The 26,066-nt window shown below is 55.2% G+C and overlaps 8 protein-coding genes and 1 non-coding gene across 9 annotated transcripts; 3 read left to right on the top strand and 6 right to left on the bottom strand.

Annotated features, from left to right (window-relative positions):
* Positions 1-2,097: 2,097 nt before the first annotated feature.
* On the top strand, positions 2,098-2,718 carry SPC19 (DASH complex subunit spc19; the record flags this gene model as incomplete). Its single annotated transcript, XM_071058156.1, has 2 exons — positions 2,098-2,244; positions 2,320-2,718. 2 exons carry the CDS (start codon positions 2,098-2,100, stop codon positions 2,716-2,718), a joined length of 546 nt encoding a protein of 181 aa, XP_070914257.1.
* A 1,613-nt stretch (positions 2,719-4,331) lies between these two features.
* Positions 4,332-5,418, bottom strand: SHO1 (Transmembrane osmosensor; the record flags this gene model as incomplete). The annotated part of the gene is made up of 3 exons (XM_071058155.1): positions 4,332-4,838; positions 4,926-5,210; positions 5,281-5,418. The coding sequence occupies 3 exons, from the start codon at positions 5,416-5,418 to the stop codon at positions 4,332-4,334; spliced, it is 930 nt and encodes a 309-aa protein (XP_070914256.1).
* A 3,732-nt stretch (positions 5,419-9,150) lies between these two features.
* MFIFM68171_02732 (uncharacterized protein) lies at positions 9,151-9,855 on the bottom strand (the record flags this gene model as incomplete). The annotated part of the gene is made up of 2 exons (XM_071058154.1): positions 9,151-9,581; positions 9,648-9,855. The coding sequence occupies 2 exons, from the start codon at positions 9,853-9,855 to the stop codon at positions 9,151-9,153; spliced, it is 639 nt and encodes a 212-aa protein (XP_070914255.1).
* A 706-nt stretch (positions 9,856-10,561) lies between these two features.
* On the top strand, positions 10,562-12,405 carry MFIFM68171_02731 (uncharacterized protein; the record flags this gene model as incomplete). Its single annotated transcript, XM_071058153.1, has 5 exons — positions 10,562-10,629; positions 10,703-10,782; positions 10,839-11,422; positions 11,473-11,632; positions 11,690-12,405. The coding sequence occupies 5 exons, from the start codon at positions 10,562-10,564 to the stop codon at positions 12,403-12,405; spliced, it is 1,608 nt and encodes a 535-aa protein (XP_070914254.1).
* Positions 12,406-13,219: 814 nt separating this feature from the next.
* Positions 13,220-13,665, bottom strand: MRPS16 (37S ribosomal protein S16, mitochondrial; the record flags this gene model as incomplete). The annotated part of the gene is made up of 3 exons (XM_071058152.1): positions 13,220-13,285; positions 13,343-13,523; positions 13,589-13,665. The coding sequence occupies 3 exons, from the start codon at positions 13,663-13,665 to the stop codon at positions 13,220-13,222; spliced, it is 324 nt and encodes a 107-aa protein (XP_070914253.1).
* A 391-nt stretch (positions 13,666-14,056) lies between these two features.
* Positions 14,057-15,399, top strand: MFIFM68171_02729 (uncharacterized protein; the record flags this gene model as incomplete). The annotated part of the gene is made up of 7 exons (XM_071058151.1): positions 14,057-14,068; positions 14,156-14,291; positions 14,357-14,422; positions 14,487-14,581; positions 14,821-14,917; positions 15,004-15,232; positions 15,297-15,399. The coding sequence occupies 7 exons, from the start codon at positions 14,057-14,059 to the stop codon at positions 15,397-15,399; spliced, it is 738 nt and encodes a 245-aa protein (XP_070914252.1).
* A 4,341-nt stretch (positions 15,400-19,740) lies between these two features.
* MFIFM68171_t18 lies at positions 19,741-19,830 on the bottom strand. The gene is given in 2 exon segments: positions 19,741-19,776; positions 19,794-19,830. It is a non-coding gene; the product is annotated as a tRNA-Lys (tRNA).
* Positions 19,831-21,298: 1,468 nt separating this feature from the next.
* On the bottom strand, positions 21,299-23,017 carry MFIFM68171_02728 (uncharacterized protein; the record flags this gene model as incomplete). The annotated part of the gene is made up of 2 exons (XM_071058150.1): positions 21,299-22,127; positions 22,197-23,017. The coding sequence occupies 2 exons, from the start codon at positions 23,015-23,017 to the stop codon at positions 21,299-21,301; spliced, it is 1,650 nt and encodes a 549-aa protein (XP_070914251.1).
* Positions 23,018-24,172: 1,155 nt separating this feature from the next.
* MFIFM68171_02727 (uncharacterized protein) lies at positions 24,173-25,997 on the bottom strand (the record flags this gene model as incomplete). Its single annotated transcript, XM_071058149.1, has 5 exons — positions 24,173-24,301; positions 24,374-24,712; positions 24,780-25,013; positions 25,074-25,137; positions 25,198-25,997. 5 exons carry the CDS (start codon positions 25,995-25,997, stop codon positions 24,173-24,175), a joined length of 1,566 nt encoding a protein of 521 aa, XP_070914250.1.
* Positions 25,998-26,066: the final 69 nt, after the last annotated feature.

Here is a 26,066-nt window from a genome sequence, read left to right as displayed (position 1 = left end):
CTGCTTTATCCTCTGTGGCATGTCCAGGCGACTGACATAAGCAGATATGGGATCTCTTTGAGGGAGGCCGCCTTTTCTTTGCAAAAAAAGCATGGCATTCTCGATAATGAGCAACATTTGGCAGAGATGGTTTCCTTGCTTGGGAAACCCCCTCAAGAGTTCTTGAAGCGAAATAGCCGATGTGCCCAGTACTGGGACGCTCAAGGTATTCCTTTACATCCAAAACCTTGCTTCTCTGTGTATTGTCTCACTGTCATAGGTAACTGGATTGCATCAACACCGATTCCCGAGCAGTCATTCGAAGCCAGAGAGACCCGGTTGGGGGGTGAGGACAAGGAATTGCTTCTCACCTTTCTACGCCGTGCGATGCGCTGGCTGCCCGAAGAGAGACCGACGGTGGAAGAGCTCGCATACGACGACTTTCTGATGCAGGCGTACTTCGCACTTCAGGACCGACAATAGATGATAGTGTATGTGGTTTAGGGAGGCACGATATATTCATGCAAGTGCAGGTTAGGGAAAAAAAAAAAAAAATAAGTTAGATCCGTCCAGCCACCGCGACTTTCCCGTTGTCTCTGGTATAGGATCACAACATGTAATTCAACTTCTAAAGTCCATATATTCTATACACGTCGTAGTGGTGCAAATTGGGAAGCACTCAATGAGTGTGCCCGCGGTAGCATTGAGTGACGGGTGCTCCAAACGCGCGCCAGAAGCGTTCCTAGATAGACAGCCAACCCGATGTACTAGTCTGATTTTCTTCGGCGAAAATCTTGACGGAATTGCCTAGAATACAAGAATAGCTAATACTGATCCAATTGTGTGGAATCCGATACTGGTATGCTCAGCATGCTTCGCTGTGGCCTCAAGCAGTAATGTGGATGCCAGGATACTGACCTTTCCAGAAAGAGGACAATGAGGTGTCCAAACAGTCAACAGCCTCCGCATCAGTCGTGGCCTGTCTTTCCCAGCACCTAGCCTGCTGCGTGGTGGGACACTCATGTGATGTGGCAGCATCCGCCACCGAGCTCAACGAAGTGTCCTCGACAGGGTATCGCTTCCGCTCTTCTTCACAACCACCCTCTACGCAAATCAATCTTGACCTGGATCTATCTAAAGTTTAAAGGACCGTCATGGGTCTTTACTTTGCACGTGAGATAGGCTTCTGTTCCACTGACGGAGCAAGCTGCCCATGTCGCGGTTGGCTCGAGACCCCCGGTCAATATGAAGGTCGAGTAGACCGGGAAAGCGCAGCATTTTTTAGGCTCACAGCTTCACTGCCTACTCCTTTCCTTGTTTTTTTTTTTCTCCCTCTCTTTTCTCTCTGGGGGCCCATGAGCAGCCGGCAGGGTGTCGGTACACGTGGAAAGTGGTATAGCGTTCTCAAGTTGACTAAGGTGTGCCATTGGATATCCGATGGCATAGAATGAGAGCCAGAGCCCTAAATATTCCAGACGAGACTTGACGAACAGGTCGTCGCCCTCGCCGCTGTTACGTTCAGCTTGACGGTCCTTGCCGTTACTCCTGACGGCCCAGTACCTCTTTTGCAGTTCAGCCCTAACGGCAGCATCCTCAGCCATAATCATAACTACAAGTTGATCCTGCGGTTTCTCAAGGTTCTCACCCTCAATTATAGGTCAACTCAGCCTTGCGTGACGTCTCTAGAAAACAGGGCGTTGTGCCCACAACGGTGGGGTTTATGCTTCTTCATGACTCGGCCATCTTATAGATCTAATGTGAGCAGCCTACGGTACGTAAGGAAAGGCAGGATACCTCCATGGCTGCGACAACTTTGCTTGAAACTTGCAAACTGCCTGCAAGTGATCTCCTGGCTTTGTAAACAGATTTGGACAGTGCTTTCAGGGGCGCCTAGCCTGACAGTCAATGCCCCCCACTTCGTAGCTGCTGTGTGTCCCACTTGGCCAGCCCCACTTGTGGACTGGAGCAAGCCATTGCGGGGCTCATCAACAAACGGATCAAAACGGGAAAACAAATACCGAACACCAAGCTGCACTGCACCTCGACCTCGCAAGCCACAGGATCTACAGTAATCAAGTTGTTTACTACAGCTCTGCACCAAGATTCCCAGCCAACAAGATGTCGACACCGACACCCGCATCGACCTACGGCGATTGCGTCGCCTCGCTGCGCACCTCTCTCTCCTTCCTCGAGTCCTCCGTTGCAACCCTCGGAACAGGCGTCCAAGACTTCCCACGGCTGTCCTCGATCCTTAAGACCGTCCGGGTAGGACTCCCACACACGTCCTAAATTTCGCCCAACACACAATCTGCGACAGCCAGCTGACCCCACGAACGACAGCATTACGAGCTTATCCCACAACCAACCCTCGCCGCGGCCGAGGCCTCGCTCCGCGATGAGATTGGACCCTTCGTCGCCCTCCTCCTCGACCGCGCAGACAAACACCTGGAGCGTCAGGCCCGGCGGATCGAGACGCTCAAGGCGAGGGCCGAGCTCAATGCCGGACGGCTGTCGCGTTACCCCGCCGACAACGAACAGGCCGGCAACCATGGCAAGTCGCGTGGTGGCAGCAACAGCAGAGCTGCCAGCGGCAAGGCGCGTCCCCTCGACGGGGAGGCGGCGCTGCGAGCAAAGGTGGTGAGACAGCGGCGGGAGGCGCTCCAGTACAGCGTTGAGCGGCTGGAGTTGGAGGTGTCGCAGAAGGAACGGGAGCTGCGTATGAGGTTGGAGCGGGCGTGAAGAGGAGGTAGACGCGGGTATTGATGTGCCTAGGCCATCCCTGCATGTCGCAACACCGACCGACGCGTCAGGCGAGTTGGACTCCCAGGGCTGCTCAACGCGGTTCATGCTCGAGGCGCCACCTAGCAGCGAGTCATGGACACCGACCCAACGCGGTTGTCACGGCTATCCCCCCCCCCCCCCCCCGGCGAAGGGAGTGCGGGGCCGTGTCCACTATCCATATGGAACGGGCAGCAACGGAGTGAGTTGGGTTTCTATGGGGGTGCCGTGACAGACGGAAAGACCGTGCCGCAGCTACATGCACTGCCTGCGGCTCAATTGGTGTACCCACTTCCGTTCTACGACTATTGTTCGTCGAGTGCGGAGAGTTCAAAAGGGAAGGGAGTGGTTTGGAGTACGGTATGTCGCAAGCTCCCATTTCTTCTGGCAACCGGCGGCGCCCAGCGCCGGCCGGCGGTAGACTCTCCCAACTGACGTCTGCGTTGTCACTGCGAGGCTGGGGGGTGACAGCCGCGCATTTACTCATAACTTCTGGAGTGCTGTAGTTGATATCTAGCCGTGTTGGTTCGTTGCCCGATTTCTTCACGCTGACTGGTAGCCGATCAACCCCTAGCTTAGCAGGTAGCGTTCGGTGCGAAGCCCTCATTCACTCACGGGGAATAGCGGCTTTCTCTGGGGCGATGTGTCCTAATTACTTCTGGAGGGCCGTGATGCGAGTATCACATAAGTACTACAAATATGCAACTTGCAAACTTCAGACTTGCAGTTAACGTTAACGATATGTACGTTTCAGTTCACAATGGCACGGCTTGATCAGCTTCGCAGAGTAGGGCCCGGAACTGCCAGAAACGTCTGCATTATGAGACCGTGCGTGTCTGTTCCTAGTCCTGTCATTTTCCAACAGTCCATTCCGCTCAAGATCTCCAACACGGGATCCGCTACTCTCCACACATATACCAACGATATTCTCCGTTGCCAATCCATTCCATTGCCGTAGTGTCATCATCTTTTCAGACATCGTACCTAACAGAGGAAATAGCAAGTGAAGACATGTGGCAGAGGCGGAGAAGCAGTCTCCACTAAGAGGAACCACGGCCAACGGTGATGTACTCTCACTTACACAAGTGATACATAGAACAAACAAAGGTGTTGAGAAGAGAAAGAGGAAAAAAAAAAAAAACGCTAACATAAGGGAAAAGGGAATAGAAATAAAGAGCCCCCCAGCCAAGCCAAAACCAGTCAGACCCGCCCAAGAATGACCACACCAAAACGTTTTCAACCTCACCCAACGCATCCGGGGATCCAACGGAAATTCTGAATACCGCTGTGTCGTGCATACGACGCGCAAAACGAGGCACCACGTATTTCCTGTCGTGTTTCCTCGTAGCCTTTCCCAACCAGGTGAGTTTGATGTAGTAACAGCTTAGTGCGCCGTCGCGCTGGGGATATCCCCGCTATACGGACACCGGATGGGGATTCGGTTGTAGGGTATATAAAACGTCATCCAGACGAAGAGCAAAAAAATCATCCATATTGTGTCATGCGTCTTGCCTTGGTATTTCGTTGCGTGTAACCGCCGCCAAGGACTCGTCGAACGCCCGCCTATATCCCGATCATAAAAGAATGAGGTAGTTGCTGGGCGCAATACCTGTCTCGCCGTTCTCTTTCCGCGCCTGCCACCACCTGCCGCTGACGTCGCTGACCTCGAGGATTTCGTGTTTCGAGAAAGAAATCTCGTTGGCATCCTCAGGGTTGGCCTCGTAGCTATAGATGGCCTTTGCCCGATATGGGTACTCGGTGGGGGGAACGATTTCGGCTTCCGTGCCTGTCGGCGCCGCAGTCTTTGGAGCGGCTGCTGATGGGAATGGGGGGCCCGTCGTCGAATTCCGCATGGTCGATGTCATGCCACCAACAGGCGAGGGGTTCTCGAGTCCGTTGAGTTGCGCCGTGTACATTTGCGGCGGCTGCACCGAGGTTGAGGTCTCAGGTCTCCGAATGCCATACCCACCATTCATAGTATGGCGGCTTGCAGAGGACGACTCCTTGGAGAGAGCGAACGAATCAATGTACGCGCGGGGCACGGCCGACGGAGCGGATCCGAAGTAGAAAATCCAAACAATCTGAGGCAAAAGAAAACTGTCAGCTAGGCCATGCCGTGGAGGAGTCATCTACAAAGCCGTCTTTCCCAGTGAACGAATTGCACGTACCGTTACCATGGCGAGCAGGATAAAGCCGGCTCCAGAGGCTTCCTTGGCACCATTCGGTGAATGGATCAGACCGTTAATTGCTGCTGTGGAGATCACCAGGCCGCAAGCGAGATAGCCGGTTATGGCGACGTGATAGGTCTGGATGCTATCCGACGCGATCACAATGAGTATGCCAACAATAAGGGCGGGGTAGAAGACCAGCGCCCAGTAAGTGTAGAGCGGGAACGCTTCCGGAACCTGGATGTGGGCGATTATGGTCGCCACGAAAGATATGATCCATGCGAGCTAGAGCCGGGCAACGTTAGCACAACCACGCAGATACTAAGGGGACGGGTCATGACAAGTCAATGCTTACTGTCGCAATTGATAGCGTCGCGAGAGCAAACGGGTCACCGATGATGTTTCCCATGCTGAAGCGCTTGCGGCCATACTGGGGCCTGGAGTGTTCCATTTTCCTAAGCGATGGAGAATGTAGTGAACCGTACGAGGGCATAAGTGCGAATAGGCAAGCCGAGGGCGACGACCAGTGGATGGCGGTAGTCTGGTGTCTCGTGCGGTGGCGATTCAATTGACACGGCGTTAACGTACGAACATGGAGTTGCTGATCTGATGCAACGGTGCCTTGAAATTGGATTCCGAGTCCTTGTGGGCCAGTTCGGTGGAGGGAGGAAAGTGAGGTTCGGGTGTTGGTCGTGCGCAACTAATTACCGAAAACGAAAGTGAGAAGAAGACGGTGGCCGGCAGTCGAGATGCTCGTCTCGCAAACGGGACACGGTTAAGCGAAGGTGGTGAATAGACGAGGGAAGATATCGACCGACCCAGGGTCCAAAGTGCTGGTCTTGAACGAAACCGCGCCTATAGCTGGGCGATGCCGATTTTGAGTCAAACAACCAAGAGGCGAATATCTCAGCGAACGTGGTGTATCGCTCCGGACCAAGACCCAATTCCCGATGCTCGCAGGCCTTCTTTTCCTGACAGCCCTACAGTACCCCGTGTCGCAACCGCAGTACCCGCCAGCGTGCTCCAATCGATGTCGAGAGCGTGTCGTCGAGGGAGAATCGGAAACTGGTGTGGGCAAAATCGGAGAACCAGCGATGAGGCGGGTAAGTCAAGGCAACGTAGCCGAAGGGGAAGGCGTCGAGAAGAAGCGAAGGTCAGAAATCGTAAGAAGGGTGGGAAAGACGAGACGGGGGGGAGGGTGGTAAAAGGCTTAATGCGAGTTTCGCCTGTTGGAGGGTGGAAGGGAGGCACTGCCAACTGGGGCGGCAGGTCTGGAAGGGCGGGAGCCGGACTTGAGTGGGCGAGCCAGAGAGGGCAGGACTTGGGACTGACCGGGATGGTCGGACGGTGGGTCCAAGAGAGGGTGCGAAATAGCGGAGGAGGGAGGGTGGATCGTGCGCTTGCATGCTGCGCCCTTGGGAGCCGAGAATTTCTGGCTGGCCACGTTCAGGTCGGGTCGAACCAGCGGGCTCGCCAGGCACGCGAAGCCCGGGCCACTTAAGGAACACTTTAAGTCTGGAGGGTTACGCAACAACCTGGCCCCACAAAGGCATTCTCATCACAAACGATTCCATCCAGTCCATCGACCACCATTTGCAACATTTGCGGGAGAACCATTTGTAGCTCCAATGCGCCGCCAAAACTTTACGAGTAAGCGCGCAGTGTCGGTTTGCTGCAGATGCTCCGGGAGCCTGGTTGCCTGAACAGAGACGGGGGCCAAAAAATGCCGTAATGCGGCGAGCCTACCGTACATGGGGGAGCGCTGCTTAATCATCCACTTCGTCTCGGCGACGGCGACAGCCACAGGCTGATCTTGGTGGAGGCTCTCAGTTGCCGGTTCTCGTCTCGACTGCCCGGTGATAGACGGCTAGAGCATGATACAGTATGCTGTGGTTAACATTTGGGGTCGAGGCCTAGTCGGCCACGGCGCACTCCATTTACAGAACACCATAGAGTTGACAGCTGTCAGGGCAATTGAAAACGACGCGAGCATATTCTCCTTTGAGATTCGAGCCCCGATTGACGGCTCGAGTTTGAGATTTGGCCCACCGGGATTCCGTTCGCTCTGACGACTCGGAAGGTTCGAAAGTAGGCAGGGTTTGGAATGACGGCGTATCCTGATTGGCTGGGCATGGTTAGTCTAAAATCAGGCTGGTACCCCTGGCCCCCTGAGACTTGGCAGCGACCGCTGGCCCGGCCCATGCAGGGGATGACGGAACATCACGGTTTCGAAGTTTCACAGACTCTCCACACCCACGCAGCGCCATTGCCAACCAACTTGCAGGCGGGAACCCGACAGCGACCTCAAAATGCGAGTGTTGAAGGCTAATGACTGGTCACGCACAGACCTCACAAGCTGTGTTGGACAGGAACGGGTAAGTATGAATTGACCTGGCTGCCATTCGAGACGGGCACGGGGAAGATCCCCAGCCCGCCGTCGCCCATGCTGCACCAAGAAGAGGGGCTGCAACGGTGATGACATGTTTCATTGCCAGTGGGAAGAAACAAACCACACCACTCCATACTAAGCTGTAAAACATTTCCTGCCACTGCTTCACGCAGAGGCTATTGTCTAAGTATCAGAAGACGCCTAGCTAAGCTTTTGTGGGCTTGTGGGTGAGGATCGCCATGAACCTGGTGGCGGGGTTTACGATTCGATCGATCGATGCAGCCCCTCACAAGCTTTGCTTTCGCCCTCCACTGGATCATCCATACATGTTATCTGAGACATACGGCCGACAATTTCTCTTTGGATTGCTAACACCGAGCATTGAGGGGTTGCATCCGGCCTCCAAAGACCGATATCAAGGACAGCCCGCTTTGTGGCTTGAAGAAGATTCGCTTTTGGCGCGGATAATGCAATGAAGGCCAGCTCCTGGCCCAGTGCCTCGTGGATCGACATGAATGGGGCTGGGGCTCCAATATCAAGAATAATGACCCGTATATTGAATCGTCAGCATCGTCCGACTGCAGTACTGCTAATGGCAGGGGAATAATATGGCATTGTACTGTACAGTACAGTATGACTTGGCAAGAGATGCCCGCGCCTATCTTACTTTCCGAACTTTCCAGGAACAAACCATCAAATACCAAGCTGTCTATACGAGCTTCCATATGTCAAATTGGCATTTGCCGTCTCTCGCACAGGCATGCGGACCCCCATCCCTCGCGGCGCTGTGTCGGAATCTGATTCCCCGCATTCCTCGAGAGGTGGCTAGAACTCCCCCTCGCTGCGTAGCTCGACCGTCGCCGCCTCTGCGGCGTTCGCATGTAGAAGGCTGCACCACTGCAGGCCAGGCCAAGAACTGGCCCAGGGCATGGCGACCAGTCGGTGCGGAGCTTTCAAGCTTTCCCCCCGACCATGGGCCGCGGCCTATTCGCGGGGCGCGATGACCGTGTGGCAGGCCAGCTCGAGTTCTCCGCCCGCAGTAAACCCGCCCCTTTCATCTGGAATTTGTTTTTCCCAGGCATTTTAGCCAAGAAAATTCCAGCACGATTTCCAGCGCATTCGCTCTGACATGCCATGATCGCAGGATAAATTAGCCTTTGAAACACGGAGACGCGAGTGCCGGGCCGACGTCGCACAGTAGCACGTGCGCCTCGTGGGCGTGTTGGGGTCCAGATGCGGGAGTGCTCTCGACGAGCCGCCATCTCTGCCTGTCTGTCTTCATACTTTGCCATATACGCCCAAGGGCAACATGATGTTTTGGTATTAAATCTCGGCTACCTGGATAGGTTGCCTTGAGATGCCGAGGGGGCTCTACATCTGGCCTGGCCCAACAGCGACAGTGTCCTTTGTCTGTCCACCATGCGTCAAAGACGCCTCATCTCATCTTCCATAAGTCTCCTCAGACTCTGCAAGACTCCCGGGCCGCAGTGAATGTGTGGTGATGCAACAGGTGTAGCCCACCTTGACAGTGTCCTTGGCGCCAAATTCTGGGGCCGCTCAAAAGACTGTCATCTCTTCCCAATGTTCCAAAACGGAACGCCATACGGTAGCATGGACGCGAAGGTCTCGAAATAAACGCCCCGTTTCCCAGGAACGGGTCCAGCGCGGGGCGGCCGACTGGGCGCCTTACTGAAGTGAAAAGACGCTAGAGCCTTCGGACGTCGACCGCTGTGCCGCACTCCCGTAATTCGAACCTTCGCAGCACCGAACCACAAAACCACCCACCCCCCGAGCGGCGCTGTTCGGTTCCGTCGATGCGCGGGGCCAGGTCCAACGTCACACTCCTTCCTCAGCCTCCCTCTCCCTCTTGACCCTCCGCACCCCCCAATCGATCTTCTCCAACCGCCCTTCCAAGTCGGCCACGGCCGCGCCGCACTTGAGCACCCCGCCTTCGTACCACGCCCGCACCGCAGTCTCGCTCCGCGCCCTCAACTCGGCAATCTCGGCCTCCTGCGCCAGCTGCGCCGCCTCGATGCCCTTCATCCGCGGAATCAGCGCCGCCAGCTCGGCGCTCAGTTTCGCGTCTGGCACGGGCGTGTCCGACGTCACCGCCGTGAGAGCAGACGCCGTCGGGGGGAATGCTGTCGCGTACGAGAGGACGGTTGCGCGGACCGCTTCCGGGGAAAGCTGGGTCGGTGGTTGCGGCGTGGGCGCGGCAAGGGAGGAAGAAGTGGCGGGTGGTTGGAATAGGGATGGGTGGGATTTATCTTTTAGAGCATTGGGTTAGCCGACGGCTGTAGATAAGGTAGGGTTCTGGAGAGCTGATGGCGTACAGATCTTGAGGATGTCCCCGTAGATACGGTAGTGGCGGAGGAGGTGCGCAAATCGGCGTTCGAGCTCGGCTAGGGAGGTTACCGCCGATTCCGCCGGCGGCTGGGCTGGTGGCGCTGATGGCCCGTAGAGAATCTGCTCGATTCGAAGTAGGCGCGCTTCGAGTAGCGAAATGGTTGCCACGGTGGTCTGGTCGAGAGTCGCGTCCATGACATCGGTGTGCATGAGGACTCGGTGGACACGATTCAGCTCTTTCCGCTGGTCCCCTGGCGGGCTCAAATGGTCTGGTTGGTGCGTCGCACGTTAAATCGACAGCCCGTTGTTTTAAGAGCGAGGATGAGTGGGACAGAGGAGGTTCAATGGCGCGGTGGATGACAATTCCCCGGGTTTTGGCGTTGTAAGGTACGTACCAGGTAAGGCTGACCTCGAGTGATGGTGGGTTTTCGGCCCTCCGGGCCCCTGCGATTGGGATCTGCAGTTTGATTGGGGGGCCTGACCTAGCCTTGGCCGGTGGCGTGCCTCCCTGCCGTAGCCCCCAGTTCCTCCCCGGGTGTCTGTCCTTTCCCGTCACAATCCCCAGAGATCCGGCTGTCACGAGACACTCGAAACGATTGATTTTGCAAATTCCTTTGACGACGCCCGCCTACAACGTATCCCACAGGCTTAGATCAACTGTGCTTAGCGGAACTCCGACGATTTTGAGAACGCTAGGTCGACCGCGACCGACAAAGCAGGCTTTCTTTCGATCCGCCAGTTATCTTGCGGATACTTAGTAGACGAAGTGCCTGATGGCGACGACGGTGGGCGCATAGTGCAAGCATCGAAAACATTCCGACATCCGCTATCGAGAGTCTAAGGCTAGAACGTTTGCGATACTGAGGGTCAGGACAACGAGCCTAAGCAGTTGCTAGGCTTCATGACGGGCTACTCGACGGTAGCGTCTGGCAGTGCGTCAGGAGCCGCTACCAGCGGAATCATGGCGCAGTGAGTAGATCTCGCTCAATGTCGTGCACGGTTGTGTGGATGGTGGTTGCTGATGTGCCTTCTGGTGATGCAGGCAACGTCGGACCCGTAGCCCCAAGCTGGGTGGAGGGCACGCCTCGTCACTGAGTAGCAACATCAATCTGCTTAATACAAGTATGCCCGGAAGTCTCTCGAGACTTGGGAAATTAATCACTAATACTGAGTGACAGTCATCGGCGCAGGGACACTTGCCATGCCTTCAGCCATGTCCCATTTCGGCGTCATGCTCGGGGTTCTCTTGATTATATGGTGCGGACTCACCTCGGCACTCGGCCTCTACCTCCAAGCACGCTGCGCTCGATACCTCGATAGAGGAACCTCTTCATTCTTCGCACTCTCACAGATCACGTACCCCAACGCCGCGGTGGTGTTTGACGCTGCCATTGCGATTAAGTGCTTCGGAGTGGGCGTCTCATACATGATCATCATCGGGGACTTGATGCCCGGCGTTGCAGAAGCCTTTGGTAGCGGGGGCACTGGTTGGTCGTTCCTAGACGACCGAAGATTCTGGATAACGGTGTTTTTCTTGCTCTTCATCATACCGCTGAGCTTTCCCAAGAGGTTGGATTCGCTCAAGTACACTAGTGTTGTCGCCCTGCTTGCGATTGGGTACCTCATCATCCTGGTGGTCTATCATTTCGCGGTTGACGAGGCCCCAAACAAGGATGATATCCGACTTATTACCTGGGAGGGCCCGGTGGCCGCGTTGAGTAGCTTGCCGGTTGTTATCTTTGCTTACACCTGCCACCAGAACGTAGGTTCATCCTTTCTTGTATGGCCGTGTCAGTCACTAACGCTTCTCAGATGTTCTCGATCCTGAACGAGATCAAGGATAATTCACCCGGCAGTATCGTCGGTGTCATCGGAGCTAGCATTGGCTCTGCCGCGTCCGTGTACATCCTGGTAGCGATTACAGGCTATCTCACCTTCGGAAACGATATCCAAGGGAATATTGTTGGCATGTGTAAGTGGGCTCACATTGGCCACTCCACGGAATGTCTCTGTGCTGACATTGCAACAGATCCTGCATCCATCGCCTCTACAATCGCCAAGGCAGCTATCGTAGCGCTGGTCACATTCAGCATCCCGCTACAGATCCACCCATGCCGTGCCTCGATCGACGCCGTCCTAAGGTGGCGCCCAAACAGCGCGCGCTCACAGGGCACCCCAACTACCTTACAGCCGGGCAGCCAGCCTCTGCTTCCTTCAACCAATGCTTCCGCCCCCGTTGACAGCCACGGTGCACCTGTGGTGGCCATGTCTGAGGTGCGATTCGCGCTGATCACCAGTGTCCTTCTCCTCCTAAGCTACGTGACTGCATTGAATGTCTCGAGCCTGGACCGGGTTCTAGCATACGTCGGTAGCACGGGGTCGACATCTATATCATTCATCCTTCCCGGCTTGTTCTACTACAAGATCAGCGATCCGGATAGCATCCATCACCAACGTCTCTCTAAAGAAGACGACGACGCAGACTACGAGGACGAGGATGAGGACGCAGCCGCTGCCGACCTCGCGGGCTCAGGCCTGCTGGCTAGTGTGGCCAGCCTCCGTTCCCAAGCTAGTGGCGCCGGCTCGCTCTCCCGCTGGCGGCTGCGGTGGCTGAAGAAGTGGCGCTGGGACCTGGAACATCTTGAGACAGGCCTACTACGACAACTCTCTCTCTTTCTGTCGATATACGGGGTTTGTGTCATGGTCGTGTGTCTTACGATGAATACCTTCTTCTTGGCACACTAACGAGGATTCCCGGCAAGGACCCGCAATAGGGAAACACCACATTTGAATATTGAGGTTAGGAAGTGACGGGTCGGGTTTATGATTAGATGTCCATACGTTGTCCCATCTGGCGAGAAGTTGTGGGGTGTTGGAAGATCTTTCGGGGAGCATGTAAAGCGAGGGGTCGGGAAAGGGTTTTGTGAGGTGTTTTTTTCCGGCGTACGGGAACGGATGCATTGTATAAGGGCGAGCGGGGTACGGTACGTGTCTGAGAGTATTGATATCGTAGTCTAGCACAATGGGAATTCCCCGTCTTTCCGTTTCGTAACGCGTATCGTCTGCTTTCCTAACCCGCCTTGCGCAGAATGCTTTTCCAAGCGGCCTACTTACAGTGTGCGCCATACGGAGTGGTCCCCACCAAGACGGTTGAGGACCTGGGACATGCCCCATAAACGTTATTCTTCCCATTCGTTTTAGAACGCCTTCATCAGGACTTCAGCATGCTAGATGACATGGGGCTCTGGTGGGGGGATGGGAGGGATATTGCGGAGGCACCAGGGCTCCGTGCGTCAACTGGAATGGTCCCAGAAGCCGTCCATCCACTTTAGGTTTTGTCCTCTCCAAAGGTTGGGCCGGTCGGACAGACACAAGATCGCTCTGCGTATTTGGAAAGACACCACGACCAAGTGACAGAGTCTAATTGTTGATTCGTCCCTATCGTACAGTCCAGGTCTACCTCGCAAACGCCTTGAAATGCAATATGGAATGTCGCATTGTCGGAATCGGGATATATGAATACAGCTGATGTGTCGAAGGTCGCGCGCGCATTTTCTCGTCACTGCTTCACGGGAGTCTTGGGAGCCGGCGCGGCAGGGCGGTGCTTGGGCTCTACGATGCCAATCTGGATGAAGAACAGTTAGCTTTGCCGCGCGGCTGGCTGCGTAATTTTCCCCCCTACCATCGATAATAGCCTCCACACGGTGTCGGTCGGTTGCGCGCCGACACCGATCCAGTACTTTGCCCTCGTCGTGTCCAATTTGATGTCCTTGTGCAGCTTGCCCGAGTCGTCATACAAGTCCTTCTTGGGGATCGGATCATAAGTGCCAATGACCTCGAGCGGCCGACTGTTGCGTGCGGTTCTATGGGGACGTTAGACAGGTCCGCCGGCCGGGAATGGGGAATTGGGTTAGGGGAATGAATTTACCGTGCGTGGGCAACGACGATGTTGTAGAAGGGGGCATTTGTGCGCCCGAAGCGCGCGAGCCTGATCTTGACCACCATGTTCTTTTCCCCTTGGGTCGTAGATACGATCTAAGACGAGGGTCGCGAGATGCCGGTCACAGTGTTGTCTGGTGCGAAGGCTCACGTCTAAGTTTCGATTGTGTTGCCGATTGGATGCACAGGCAGCCCGCTGGAAATTTTGGCCCAGCGCTGATCGTGGGGCGGGAGACCCAATCAGATGCGCCAGTCATTTGCGATAGCCGCTTAGTCACCCTTCCCTAACCCTCGGCGGGACATCCGGGTACTTAGGTGATGTCAGAGTCGACTTCATCCCCTCCTCTTGAAGTTACCGAGGCTTCAGACGGACAAAAATTGCATCGCCGCTCGTCGTCGTCTACCCCGCACGCCGCCTTTCATTCATGAGATACACTGCACATAGTTTCTTTCTACGATGGCCTTGAAGGTACGCCAGGTTGCGTTGCCGAGATGGTGATGTTTTGAGAAGATGGCTTGCGCCGATCACCCTCCCCCGCTCGGTTTTGGAGACTAGGCTTCTGACCTTTTCAATGATACCCAGACACTTTCAGCAAAAGCGGCGGCAGCTCTCGACCGGGAGCTTATGAGCACCGGGGCTTTCTCCATCGACCAGCTCATGGAGCTCGCCGGTCTCTCCGTGTCACAAGCTGGTCTGTTAGAGAAAAATATTAAGACTCAATTATCAGTTTGATCTCTAGCTAACATACCCGTAAAGTCTACCGAGTTCATCCTATCGGCAGAGGGAGGAGAGTCTTGGTTGCCGTCGGCCCTGGCAACAATGGTTAGTCGACCAGTGGTTTGTTTACTTGGGCCTTGGCCAGTGCGCTCACTAACAAGCGGCTCAGGGGGTGATGGCCTTGTCGCCGCCCGCCATCTCTGTCATTACGGTTACCAACCCACAATCTACTACCCAAAACGAAGCAAGAATGATCTCTATCAGGTGAGAACGATTTCTCTCTTCCAAGTCGTCTCTTCAGCCCCAGCCTCCGTCCTCACAATTCGCAAAGTTGCCCCTATGTATGGATCACTTCACATTAGCTTTATCATTTCAAGAGTTGGATCCATATCTCTTTCAATAATGGCCGCATCCTGTTGGGGTGACCAGAGCAGCTCTCGTGTACATGCTGTCATGAATTGCCCCCACAGTCTCATCCGCATGTCGCTTATTCGTGTTCGTAGCGACTAGCCAAGCAGCTGGAGGACCTCGACATCCCTTTCGTGGACGATTTCCCGACTGCGCTGCAGTCAACTGACCACATTATCGATGCCATATTCGGTTCGTGCTCTGGTCCTCCTCTTTGATCTTCCCATCCCCGACTTGCCCCCGCTTCCGTCGTTTGTCTTGCAGCTAAATCAGCGAAGGCTTCAGCTTCTCTGGCGAGGTCCGTGAACCATTTCCAGCCGTCATACAGGCCATGGCCGAAACCAAGGTCCCCATCACCTCGGTCGACGCTCCATCCTCCTGGGATATCGAAGAGGGTCCTCCCAAGTCAGGGGTTGGCAGCAACTTTCACCCTAATTTTCTTGTCAGCCTGACGGCGCCCAAACCTCTGGTCAAGTATTTCAAAGGCCGTCACTTCGTCGGCGGGCGGTACGTACCACGTCTGCGCTCTGCCGGGCGTTTTGTGTTGGTAGGGCTGACCGGTGCGGGCCAGGTTTGTCACGCCGGCAATCGCAAAAAAGTACGACTTCGACCTTCCGGAGTACGAGGGCGTGGATCAGATTGTCGAGGTCGATCACAACGGGCTGAAGCTCTGAGGAGGAAGCGCGCACGGCGCCAATGGTTCGTCGAATGTCAGTGAAAAGGTCCGAGCCCGTCCTTGCCTTCTTCCCCCGCCCCCCTTCCTCTACATCACCGAACAACCGCCGCTCCTGCTGTTTGGACAGACGGGACTTGGGCAGCCCCCTTCTTCCATGGCAATGCGGGCAACGACGGTCCCTTGAGGGCAGCTCACCATCGGCGGGTGAAAGTCCTTGCAGAACTCGACATAGACAAGGTAGTCCTTCCCGCAAGCTGGGCAGTCACTGGTAATGTGCTCAGTGCACATTAAAATTGGGCGACCCAGGAATCACAGCAAAGACGATAGGTGGTTTCGTGCGCGGCTGTCGTGGTCCAGAGCCTTCGGGGGACATGGGCTGCTGCTAGCGGTGATTTTGCTTCTCTCCTTAGGTGTAGCTTTATACGAATTGGTATGTTTCGGGAAGGAGCTGGAAGCTGCTTGGCGGGGAAACCCGGTGTTGTCTGATGTTGTTGTGAATAAGGGGGAGGGGGGAGAAGTAAGTCGAGCCCCGTTGGGGAGAGACCCCAACTGATGGTATGGGTGGTACCTATCGGGAGGAAAGCTTGGCACTGCGAAACAGGTGCGTATTGCCACTACGGACGTCTCAATCACCTGCTGAGGGTGTCCCTGGAAACCCTGCGGCAAACTCGAACCGTTGTGGCATGTAAAAGCAATACCTGAAAGGGAAAGATTGCGGGCCGCTAGGGGACAAAATAGGCATCCTGAATGCAGAGCGGTTGACAATTCGCATCCGCGATCCGCAGTGCTATTTTGCTGCTACCAGAACCTCTCCAGCATGACAGCGTCAAAATGTGGTACCTTGCTGCCCTCCGGACCTTTTGTTCCGGACACAGAACTGCCTGCAAGATCTGAGCCTAGTAAAGCAACTATGTCGCTTCGGTAAAACGACGCATGGGTCCCTGTCTTCTGGTGAATCCGAGATGCAGGGACCGGATAGGCAGCTACAGGGTTAGGGTTCCCCATCGCTCTTCAGCCCCGTGGGGATCTACATGGGCGTTTGAAATTCATTTCTGCGTTAGCAACGACACTGCGGCCCCGGATATCTCGGTACTTTTCGTACGATATGGCGCCGCGTCGAGACACGGTCGGTTTACTATTGTGACATAGTCAGTTTACCAGGGCTTGACAGATGCTGGCAGTCTCTGCCAAGAAGGGCCGTCTCAGCGCAAGCCCTGTTTCCTCGAACACGCCTCGACTTGCAAGCTGGTGCTTCTGCAACAGCGCATTGCCTCTGGAGAAGGGGCGTATGTCTCGCTCAAGCGTCACACCGGGCTATGCGCAGGTGGTTTAGATGTAGATCTCTAAATCCCAAAAGTCGAAGGCGATCCAGTCGGAAGCTACCCTGTGACGGACTTCGGGAGGTGTACCAGTACCCTGCAGGTTCCCCTCAGGCTGGCAGGGCTTCGCTTGCGCGAGAACCCGCAGCTCCCTTGTGTGCACCCCACCCCCCCAACACATCTATCCAGCTGATTCCAGCAAGATCCAGGGAACAGATGGCAGGTCGGGTGACCCGGTCGGCGTCGAGACCTCGAGTTTGCGTCGTCCGGGATTGACAATGCCGGATCTACGGCTTGACAACACTCGCTTCCTCCTCCCGACCCTGAATGCTGGAAGCGTTTCCTTGCTTTGCTGTCGCTCAGCCAGGATCGTGGCGCTGAGCTTCCCGCCCCTCGATTAAGACTGTCCCGCTCTAAACGAGCCCCGCATTGGACCCTGAGGGAGAAAATTGGAAAATCCGTGCAAAGCCCATCAGCTACTAGATTGGTCTAGACCATCACACCAACCGCTCGCCTTACCGAGCAACTTAGGACAGCTACACATCCAAGTGATAGCACGGCCGGAGGCTGAACAACAAACAACAGCGGTTCCAGCGGATCCCGGATACAAGCTTCTCGAGGCCAAGCGCTCTGGGTCCCTGGCGCCCATGACCGGAACCGTTTGACAGTGCGGAAACTCCCGCCCACCGCTAGTCTCAACCGTTCACACCTCGGCACTGCTTTGGGCATCTTGAAGAGCTATCTGGTAAGGTATGTTGCCCAGCCTCTGTCCGGCCTGCCTTCATCCCGTCGTAAAATGTCCCTGGATGGATTGTCCTTGGTATGTATGGAGGAGTAGCGGATGCCAACCGAAACCGACTTGGGCGCCCGGGGGCTGGCGATTCCCCAGCCTTAATTTCTCGGCATCTCATGAACACTAAGATACGAACGCCGCGGACCCACCGGTGAGTCCTGCTACGTCTGAGTCGGTGAGCTGGCCACCGGTCAACAGGTATCACTATCCGGTGGAGCGCCGTTTGCTACATGTACTGTACAGTCGGACTTCTCCTGAGATGGATGGCGTCTGGGAACAACGCAAGCGCTCCGAATCCGTGCTGGCGCAATGCACCGGGACGCGAACGTGTCGACGTATGCTTGCAAGAACAATATGCTTTGGCTGTGCGGGATGCTCCAGCTGACGCTTGCTGGCCCAGCGGGCTGCTTTCTCGTGCCCTCGCATCCCGCCCATTGGATGTCAGGAATGCTGAATCGGCTAATTGTCCCGCCTGATTCGCCGTTGAACGGAAAAGACACAAATCCCATCATGCAATGTCGTGTGCAGCGTTCTCTCGATTCTGGACGGTTCTAGATTTCTTGCGGCTTCCCGAGCAGCCTACGTTCCGAGGTCAAATTCTGATTGGCAAGCTGTGGGGAGCACCGCGCCAAGTCGGCACCGAGGAACCACACAGGTTCGCAACCGCTGCTGCCACGATTGTTCAGACCACAGCATCGGCTCAGCGCCAATCGTCGATTCGTCCCAGTTCCCCTAACCCTTCGGTTGCGAGCCGCCCTGATCGGCATCGTCTCCAGCCGCATTGGTCGATGGCATGCATGCCCATGACGAGTTCATTCGCCACAATCATATTGTTTTTCTAATGCTTGAAGATCCTCAGCCACACGTTCAGACCCCAGGAACCGCTTCTACCGGGCCCAGCACGTTGGAGCTTGGGATGGCGACACTAATCCGGCCCCATCGAAATTTTGTGCATTCCCATCCTTTACGATCCAGGTCTCGCTATCGAAAAGAAAAATTCCCCGATGAGTTGTCACGAGTACATACATGCTTTCTATGGACTGGTACATGCCTCTCCGATCTTACATTCTTTCCCCACTGGGCTGTTTATCGGGATCAGCCACAAACCAACATTTTCCTGCATCATGGCTTGGTTTCGCCTCCCCCAAATCAACCGTCCCTACGGTGCCATAGGTCCAACCACCGCCTTCAGGATTCCCACCTGACGCAGATCTCTGTCGTGTTCCCATGCATTTTGGATCAACTGATCTCGCACTACATCTCATCCTCGGTCATTGAGGCAAGACAAAGGCCACAGGAGAATTGAATGAATGCAGGATCCGCCCTTAACGGCGCCCTGCTCTGCGCCACGTCCCATCCACATTCAAGCACCGGAAAGCCCTCCATCAACCGCCATTGGCCAAGAGAAGCAAGTGCGAGACACAGAGGCGTGAGACAGACGAATCCATGACAAGGGTGTTCACAATACAGGGGGGGAGAGGGGTACCAGCCCTATGGTAGGTTGACCGTGCCCGTCCGAGTATTAAGTGGCTTTGGGCTGACTCGGGAGCTTTTCTTCCGACTTGATTTAGGGCTTAGCAGACCGAGGTATGTCCGGGGCAAGTAATTGCCAGTGAGATCCCCAGCTCGTTAGCAGTTACCTAACATGTATCCACTATGGCGGCGTGCACCTGTCTCTCATTTCTTCTTAGGAGATCGGCTACCCAATCTGGCAGTTCTGTCTGTTGTCGTTGATCAACCCGCCCAAGAGTGGCACCGGGCGGAAATAAGGCTACGTTGGACATAGCGATGTTCCCCAAAAAAAGGACATTGGAGTTGCACATGTTCAAGAGTCGACGTAGCTATCCTTGGGTTTTGCTTACTTTATACGGCACAACATGTGGACAGGTTAAATAACATATATGAACTAAACAACCTACGTAAGATAATAGAAGTAATCTAATTTACACGGAAAACAAGATCTAAAAGCGATAAATCGACAGAATACGCATACAAGGGAACGAGAAACCGGAACCCGAGGTGAAGAGAGAAGCATAACACTCGAAAAGAACCTGTGCAAAGGGAACCGGAACTAAACGCAAAAATATAAAATAATAAAAATAAAATAAAATAAAATAAAATAAACAAACAAAGAGAATAGAACAGAAAATAAAATAAAAATAAAAATAAAAAAAGGGAGAGATCAGAAAGGGAGGAAAAGAAAAAGAGAAGATACAGACGGGAATTGAGCCCGACGTGGGGGTCGAACCCACAACCTTGAGATTAATTCGGGAGAATCTTTAAGAGTCTCACGCTCTACCGATTGAGCTAGCCGGGCAGGCAGCCAATCTATCCTCTGATCTGGTTGGTGATGCGGTATGGAGAATTTATTCATATACGGACAATGCATCCACACCGAGGCCGGCATATTTGCGCCAAATGCCAAACTGTGTTGTTCACGCACTGCTAATGATAGATGCACTACAGTGCTAATTAATGAGAGCCACGTCGCGTAGTGTACACGAACTAGGGTTCGAACATGGTGTGTTTGCAGACTGCGTCGTGACTTAAACCTTCTAAAGCTAGTAGTTGTCACTTCTGGGAATTCCGACTGACAAACTGTGCATCTTGAATACTCCCCGGCCGTCACCATGTTTCCCAGTGCCAGAGCAAGATACCTAATAGGGATCAAGGAGGTAACTATGACAGACAACCCCTTCCTTGCGGAGATAACTTTGAAAAATAAGAGTCAAGTTACCTTGGTTGCTAATGTAAAAGTCTTATCACTGTAGAGGAGCCTATTTACAGTTATGAGATGCTCCAATAGCAAACCGCTCTTTTTCAGTAAAACGAGGGCCAACCCTCTATCAAGTGGCGTCAAAGAACCAAGGAGTTGTGGAGCATTACCCGAGAATTTCAAGCTTGTATTGCTTGTCTCTCTTCCAACAAGGAACTACCACGACTATGAGAACAGAAGGGGGCACCTATAGCTTCCGAACGGAAGCGCGCGTTAACTACTTGTCATTTCTGTTGCGTCCTTTACGAAATGGTAACCTCTGCCTGAAGACGCTCCTGGTTCCTGAGCCTAGACCTTCTACGGTCCGCCCTACCCATCTCCTACCCGATACATTCCCGCGCCACTCTAGTTCTCATGCGGCGCCTATCAAGGAGCTGTCTAGGTGCCAGCTCGTCTGTTGCTGCTTGTTTTCCTCGACCTCCGGCCAAGCAGCCCATCACGTCAATCAAGCATGACAATCATTTGGATTATGAATCCATTCACCCCCCCCGGGCACACATCCATATTAGTCCCTCAAGTTTAGGTTAGCGTCGATTCATGCATAACAGGACCCTCGCTTCTTGTATCCACTAAAGGATCTGTATCCTTTTCATACTAGACTCTAAGCGCGAAAGGACGAATAACCGAGGGTATAATTAACATCGCCAATAGGTGACGCAAAAAGAAAGCTACGGGTATCGCAAAGCATGCTCGACTGACCAGAGCTCGATCCCCAGTGGCATGCCGCCGAATCCCGATACGGCGCCAATCCCAACGTGAGATTAGACACTTGCTTAATGACCGTCGTTAGGCACGCGTCATAACACAGATGAAGCCACGCATAGAGTATGCTTGCCTGTAGCCCGTCTATGGAATCGACCCCACAAAACTCGTCATCGGAGGGCGCGCGCAAGATCGTCAAACCAAAAGAAAGTTCATGCCATAACAAGAGCAAAACAAAGTGAGCGAAAACCAGATCCGTCCCTAGATTGCATCCCTGACCAAATCAACAATCTACCAACCGGTGACCTCAACGGTAGCCGCCGCCATTGCCCCAGTAGTCCTGACTCCCTCCGTTCCGGTAGCCAGCATCCTGTCCGCCATGCCCCGCATCTTGGCCGCTGTACCCGTCTGATGTGAAGCTCCGCTGGGGCTGCGGGTGTGCGAGCTGCGCCGGGCTTGCTGCCCTATTCATGGCGCCAAAATCGTGCTGCGAAGGCGCCGGAGAGCCCATACGCATCTGGGGGTTCGGACTGGTGAAGCTACGGTGCGCAGATTGCTGTGCATATTGCTGCGTGGGGCTCACCATGGACGGGGCTGGCGATCTGGTGTTTGCTGCCCGATCCGAATACATACCGGAGCCAGGGCCGGGGCTCGCAACGCGAGGCGACTGCGCTCCGTCGTGGAGCAGCGGCATGGGGCTTCGCATGCCGCCTGCCATACCGGCGGCCATCGCCGCTGACGCGGAGTCCCATTTCTCTCCGAGAGGGGATGCGGCCACGACGGGTGAGGCCGGTACGCTGTAGCTGTTGTTATCACCGAGGCTGTTATCGCGCATGTCCTTGGCATTGTATTCGGTAGCGTTGGTAACGAAGCTGTCAGGGTCTACGCCAGCCTTCTTGAATCGCTCGAGCTCCAGACGCTCCGCCTCGGCCCTCGCCTCAGCAGCGCGAGCCTCGCGGGCGCCTCGGCGACGCTGTCGAATGCAGTAAAGCAGACCGACAGCGATGAGGGCGGCTCCCACGCCAGCAGCGCTTGCATACACTGCAATCTTGGCGCCATTGGGCAGTTCGTTCCACTTTTCAGCAAGTGTCTTCTCCGGCGGCGCGTTCAAAACCTCCTTGATGGTCGAGTTCCCCCTGTTCGTGGGATGGCGGTTAGCGGGGCCAGGCGGCACAAGACCGCGGCAGGGCGATTTCGAGACTTACTCAACGATCCGGATGCTCTCCCAAGAGCCGCTCCTATCACTGTACACGTATTCCCTTCCGCTGCTAAAGTCGGTGACGTGGGCGCTCCTGACCCACATGTCGAAAGGTCCCTGGGAATAGTCTGTGTCGCCGCCGGCCCACTCGCGCGTTCCTGGAGGCATCCTTGGGTCGCCGCCGGCCCAGATGCCGATCGACAAGCGCATTGGCGTCTGGGGATATGTGTACGAGTTGTTCGCATCCCTGGGAAGCAGGGTACGGACCTTGTTGCCGTCGATGTAGAAATCGAGGGCATCTTTGGTCCAGTAGGTGGTATAGTTGTGGTAGTCGTCCTGCACACCGCCGGGGACAGTATGGTAGCCGGCACCGCTGTGGTCGTTGATGCCCTTTCCGAAAAAGTTGCTCTGGGCGACGGTCTCGTTGCTGCCAAAGAACTCCCAGTCAATCTCGTCAAGGTTATCGCTCAAGAACATGACGGAGCTGATGACGCCGGTGCCCCTGGCAGCCTTCAGCCAGATCTCGGTGCGGCCCCAGAAGAAATAGAACCTTGTCCGGATGGTCGGCGAGTCGCCCATATTCGTGATCCTGAACAGCGCCCCATCATTTACATCGTATGTCACCGGGCCGACGGTCGTTTCCCAGGCCTCGACTCGCGGGGTCTGGTTGAAGTGGAAGTTGACATCCATGCCAAAGGCCGGATCCGGCGGGCACGTCTTGTTCATCGGAAAGCAGGGGGTCGAGACTTGGGCGGCGACATTACGGACGATGGTGGACCAAGCCAGCAGCGCAATGGCTGGGGACTGGAGTAATCGGGGTAGCCACATGGCGGGGGCGGTTGTGGATCGCGACAAAAGGGCAGCGGTAGGGCGGATTAGCCACGGCGGATTGGATGTCGGTGTCGCGGCCGGGAGATATGTAGTAGTGGTTGGTTTCTCGCCTTGAATGCGTCAAGATTGCATACCGCTGTCCGCGTCTCAGGTGTCGCCAGGACTTCGATGCTTGCGGCAGTGGAGGAGAAAAAGAGCGGTGGTCAACAAGGACAGCAGGTGCGGATCAATTGACAAAATCCAGCTGCAGAAATGAAGAGAAGGATAGTCAAGCTGCGGCGAAGAGAAAAAAAAAGAGCGCACACCGCAGAAATGGCGATGAGAGGATTTGGAAGCCTCCGTTCAGGCAAGCAAGACGCGCTTGCTTCGAAAATGAGTGACGGGTCAGTTCAAAGGAGTGGACTGGAGGCCGAGGTGCAGTAGCAGCACAAGAGATGGATGTCTCGAGGGGCTGGCGACGACGGGGAGAGAGAGCGGACTCGGCCACAGCAACTGGAAGAGGAAGGCGGATGAAGGGGTAAAGGGGGGTGTGGAGATAAGGCAGGTACCCGGGACGGCCCCTGGCCGTCAGGCCAAAAGCGGGATAGCCAGCCGTGTGCACGAGCCAGGCCCGGGGGATCCCCTGAATCTGCGACGAGGTTCGTTTCTGGGCGAAGCCATTCTAGGACTAGTGGCTGCTCATCGTTGACGATCAGGATCTTGCATCTCGGAGCCAGCTGAGAGGGAGAACGGAAATTTTGCATTCTCTGGGACTGAGGTTACTCAGCAGCTACAGGTCTGGCGACGTGTCAGACCGAGAAACGAAACGAAATCAAATGACCTGTTCAGATGCCCCGTGAAAAGTGACCGTTCCTTCCTGTGCAGTGCAGTCGAGTGCAATTGGCGTTTCGTCCGTCAGCAGCGCCGCTGCAACCGCGTTTCTCGGCGCCTCTGGCAAATTTCCCATTCCTGGCCGTTTTGTCGATTCCGTCCAACAGTGGACCGCAATCCTGCCCCGTTATCTCGGAACCGGCCGTTGTGGCATTTGCCATCCCCGCTGGTGATATTACTGGGCTTCCGGAAAAGCGGCATCGATACGAAACCTAAGAACATTCCGCGAATCCTTTGGTACCGATCCTCGACCGGGACTCATTTCGCAGAAAAGACGTCGCTTCATTCGGCAGCCGCCGCCTCGCGCGATAGAACGCTCACCCACATCTCCTTCTGCAAAAACAAGTTGTAGTTGGCGCTCTTCCACGGCTGGAAGGGATATACGAGCTGAAAGTCAAAGTGACGCAGAAGCTGGGGGCGTGCGGCTGTCAGCCCGTGGGATTGCTGACTGACGTGTTTGATCGGTAAATCAGCAGCACTCACCTCGACCAAAACCTTGTTTAGTTCCATGTACGCCAGCATCTTGCCTGCGCAGCCCCACCGACCATAGCCAAACACGAGCTCGGCCACTCTCCGCATCTCAGCTATTCTCTCCTTGGCATCACTGCCGCTTTCTCCATCCTCGAGCCATCTCTCCGGGCGGAATATCTCGGCGTCGGCGCCGAACACGCCGGTGTGTCGACCGGTGGCCCAGAAGACAGGGGCGATGAGCGTGCCGCCGGGGACGTGCTTGCCGTCAATGGTGTCGCCCTCGGGGGGGACGACTTTGAAAGGGAGGCCTGTGAACGGGGGATGGAGGCGGAGAGCTTCGTAGATGACGGCCTGTTATTTGTGCCATTGCGGTCAGCTTCATGCCGGGCTGCGTCTTTGAGCACAAGGCAAGACACACCTGTAAGTACGGAAGCTCCAAAGCCTGGGCGTTTGTGATGGGCTTGGAGATCTTGCCGCTTCGGATGCCCTGGTCGATCTCAGCCTGCAGAGCACGGTAGGCGAGCGGCGTGGCCATGAGGTAGAGCATGGCTACGCGGATGGCCGTGGCCGTGGTGTCGGAGCCGGCGACGATCTGGAAGAGCGATTCATTCTCGCATTCGCGCTTGGTCAAACCGTGGCGTATGAAGGAACCCTGTAACCGCGAATAAGCAACTGTTCATGGTTCGCGCTGCGTCTCTGGCTGATAACAGACCAGCATGTCTTCTTTATCTTTGGCATCCGACGCCCACCGCTTCCGAACAATTTCATGGCCGATGCTATGGTTCGTCAATCAGCGATGGGTATCTAGTATGGAAGGAGCCGGAACTACCACGAACCGCATGATCCTCCCCAAGCCTCTCTTATCAGTTGGCTTTGGCCCAGCAACCGTGAGCACCAAATTGGACCCCATGATGGCCCTGAGGTATGGGACGCCGCTCACGAATACAGACGCCGGGGCGACCTCGTAGAGCATATCGATATGACCGTAGATATCCTTCTCTTGACAGACAAGGCCAAACTCTTGGCCAAATGCAACTCTGGCAATCGAGTCCAATGTGAAGTACTGGGCCATGGTTGCTATGTCAAACATGGGCATTCTACTCCTTTCCTTGTGGTCTCTGGCAGCATATTTCGTCCGGATCTTTTCTACCATCTGGCCTACCACAAAGTCAATCTCGGCTTCGAGGTGCGGATTGTCTTTGCCGGTATACCCAGCCGCCGTCTGAGCTTTCAGTCTGTCGTGGGTGGCTGTATCGCATGTGTTGAACATGGCGTCGCTCCGATCATCCAAGCTGTTCAGCCGGTACCAGTTGGACCGGGTGTACTTGGACCGCGCGGCCGACGTGCGGCGGATGACTTCCGGGTCAGATGTGATGAGCTCGTTGGGGCCTATGCGAACCGTCGACGAGGGCCCTGAGCCGTACTGAGCGGTCGCTGCGGCGAAACGCACACCCATGCTCCCGCTGGCGCAGGCGCGCATGATCCAGAGGTACGAGAAGGAGCCTAAAAAAGGGCCATTGAACTCGCGGAGGCGCCTCCAGGCGATGACGGAGGAAATCACATAACATAAGAGAGCCCCGCCGCCCAAAATAAGGAGGTAGGAGCCAGCGGTGATGTTTGTCTCGATGAAGAGCATGGCCACTGCCTTACTCGGAATGGGAGTGTAGTAGGCTGTATTCCGCGCGTTGCAGGAGACTGGGTTGCG

This window comes from Madurella fahalii (genome assembly GCF_045866475.1).
Source record: "Madurella fahalii IFM 68171 DNA, scaffold_1, whole genome shotgun sequence".
NCBI classification, from domain to species: Eukaryota; Fungi; Ascomycota; class Sordariomycetes; order Sordariales; genus Madurella; species Madurella fahalii.
Note: the sequence above shows the minus strand (reverse complement) of the source record. Positions and strands in the feature narration are given on the sequence as shown.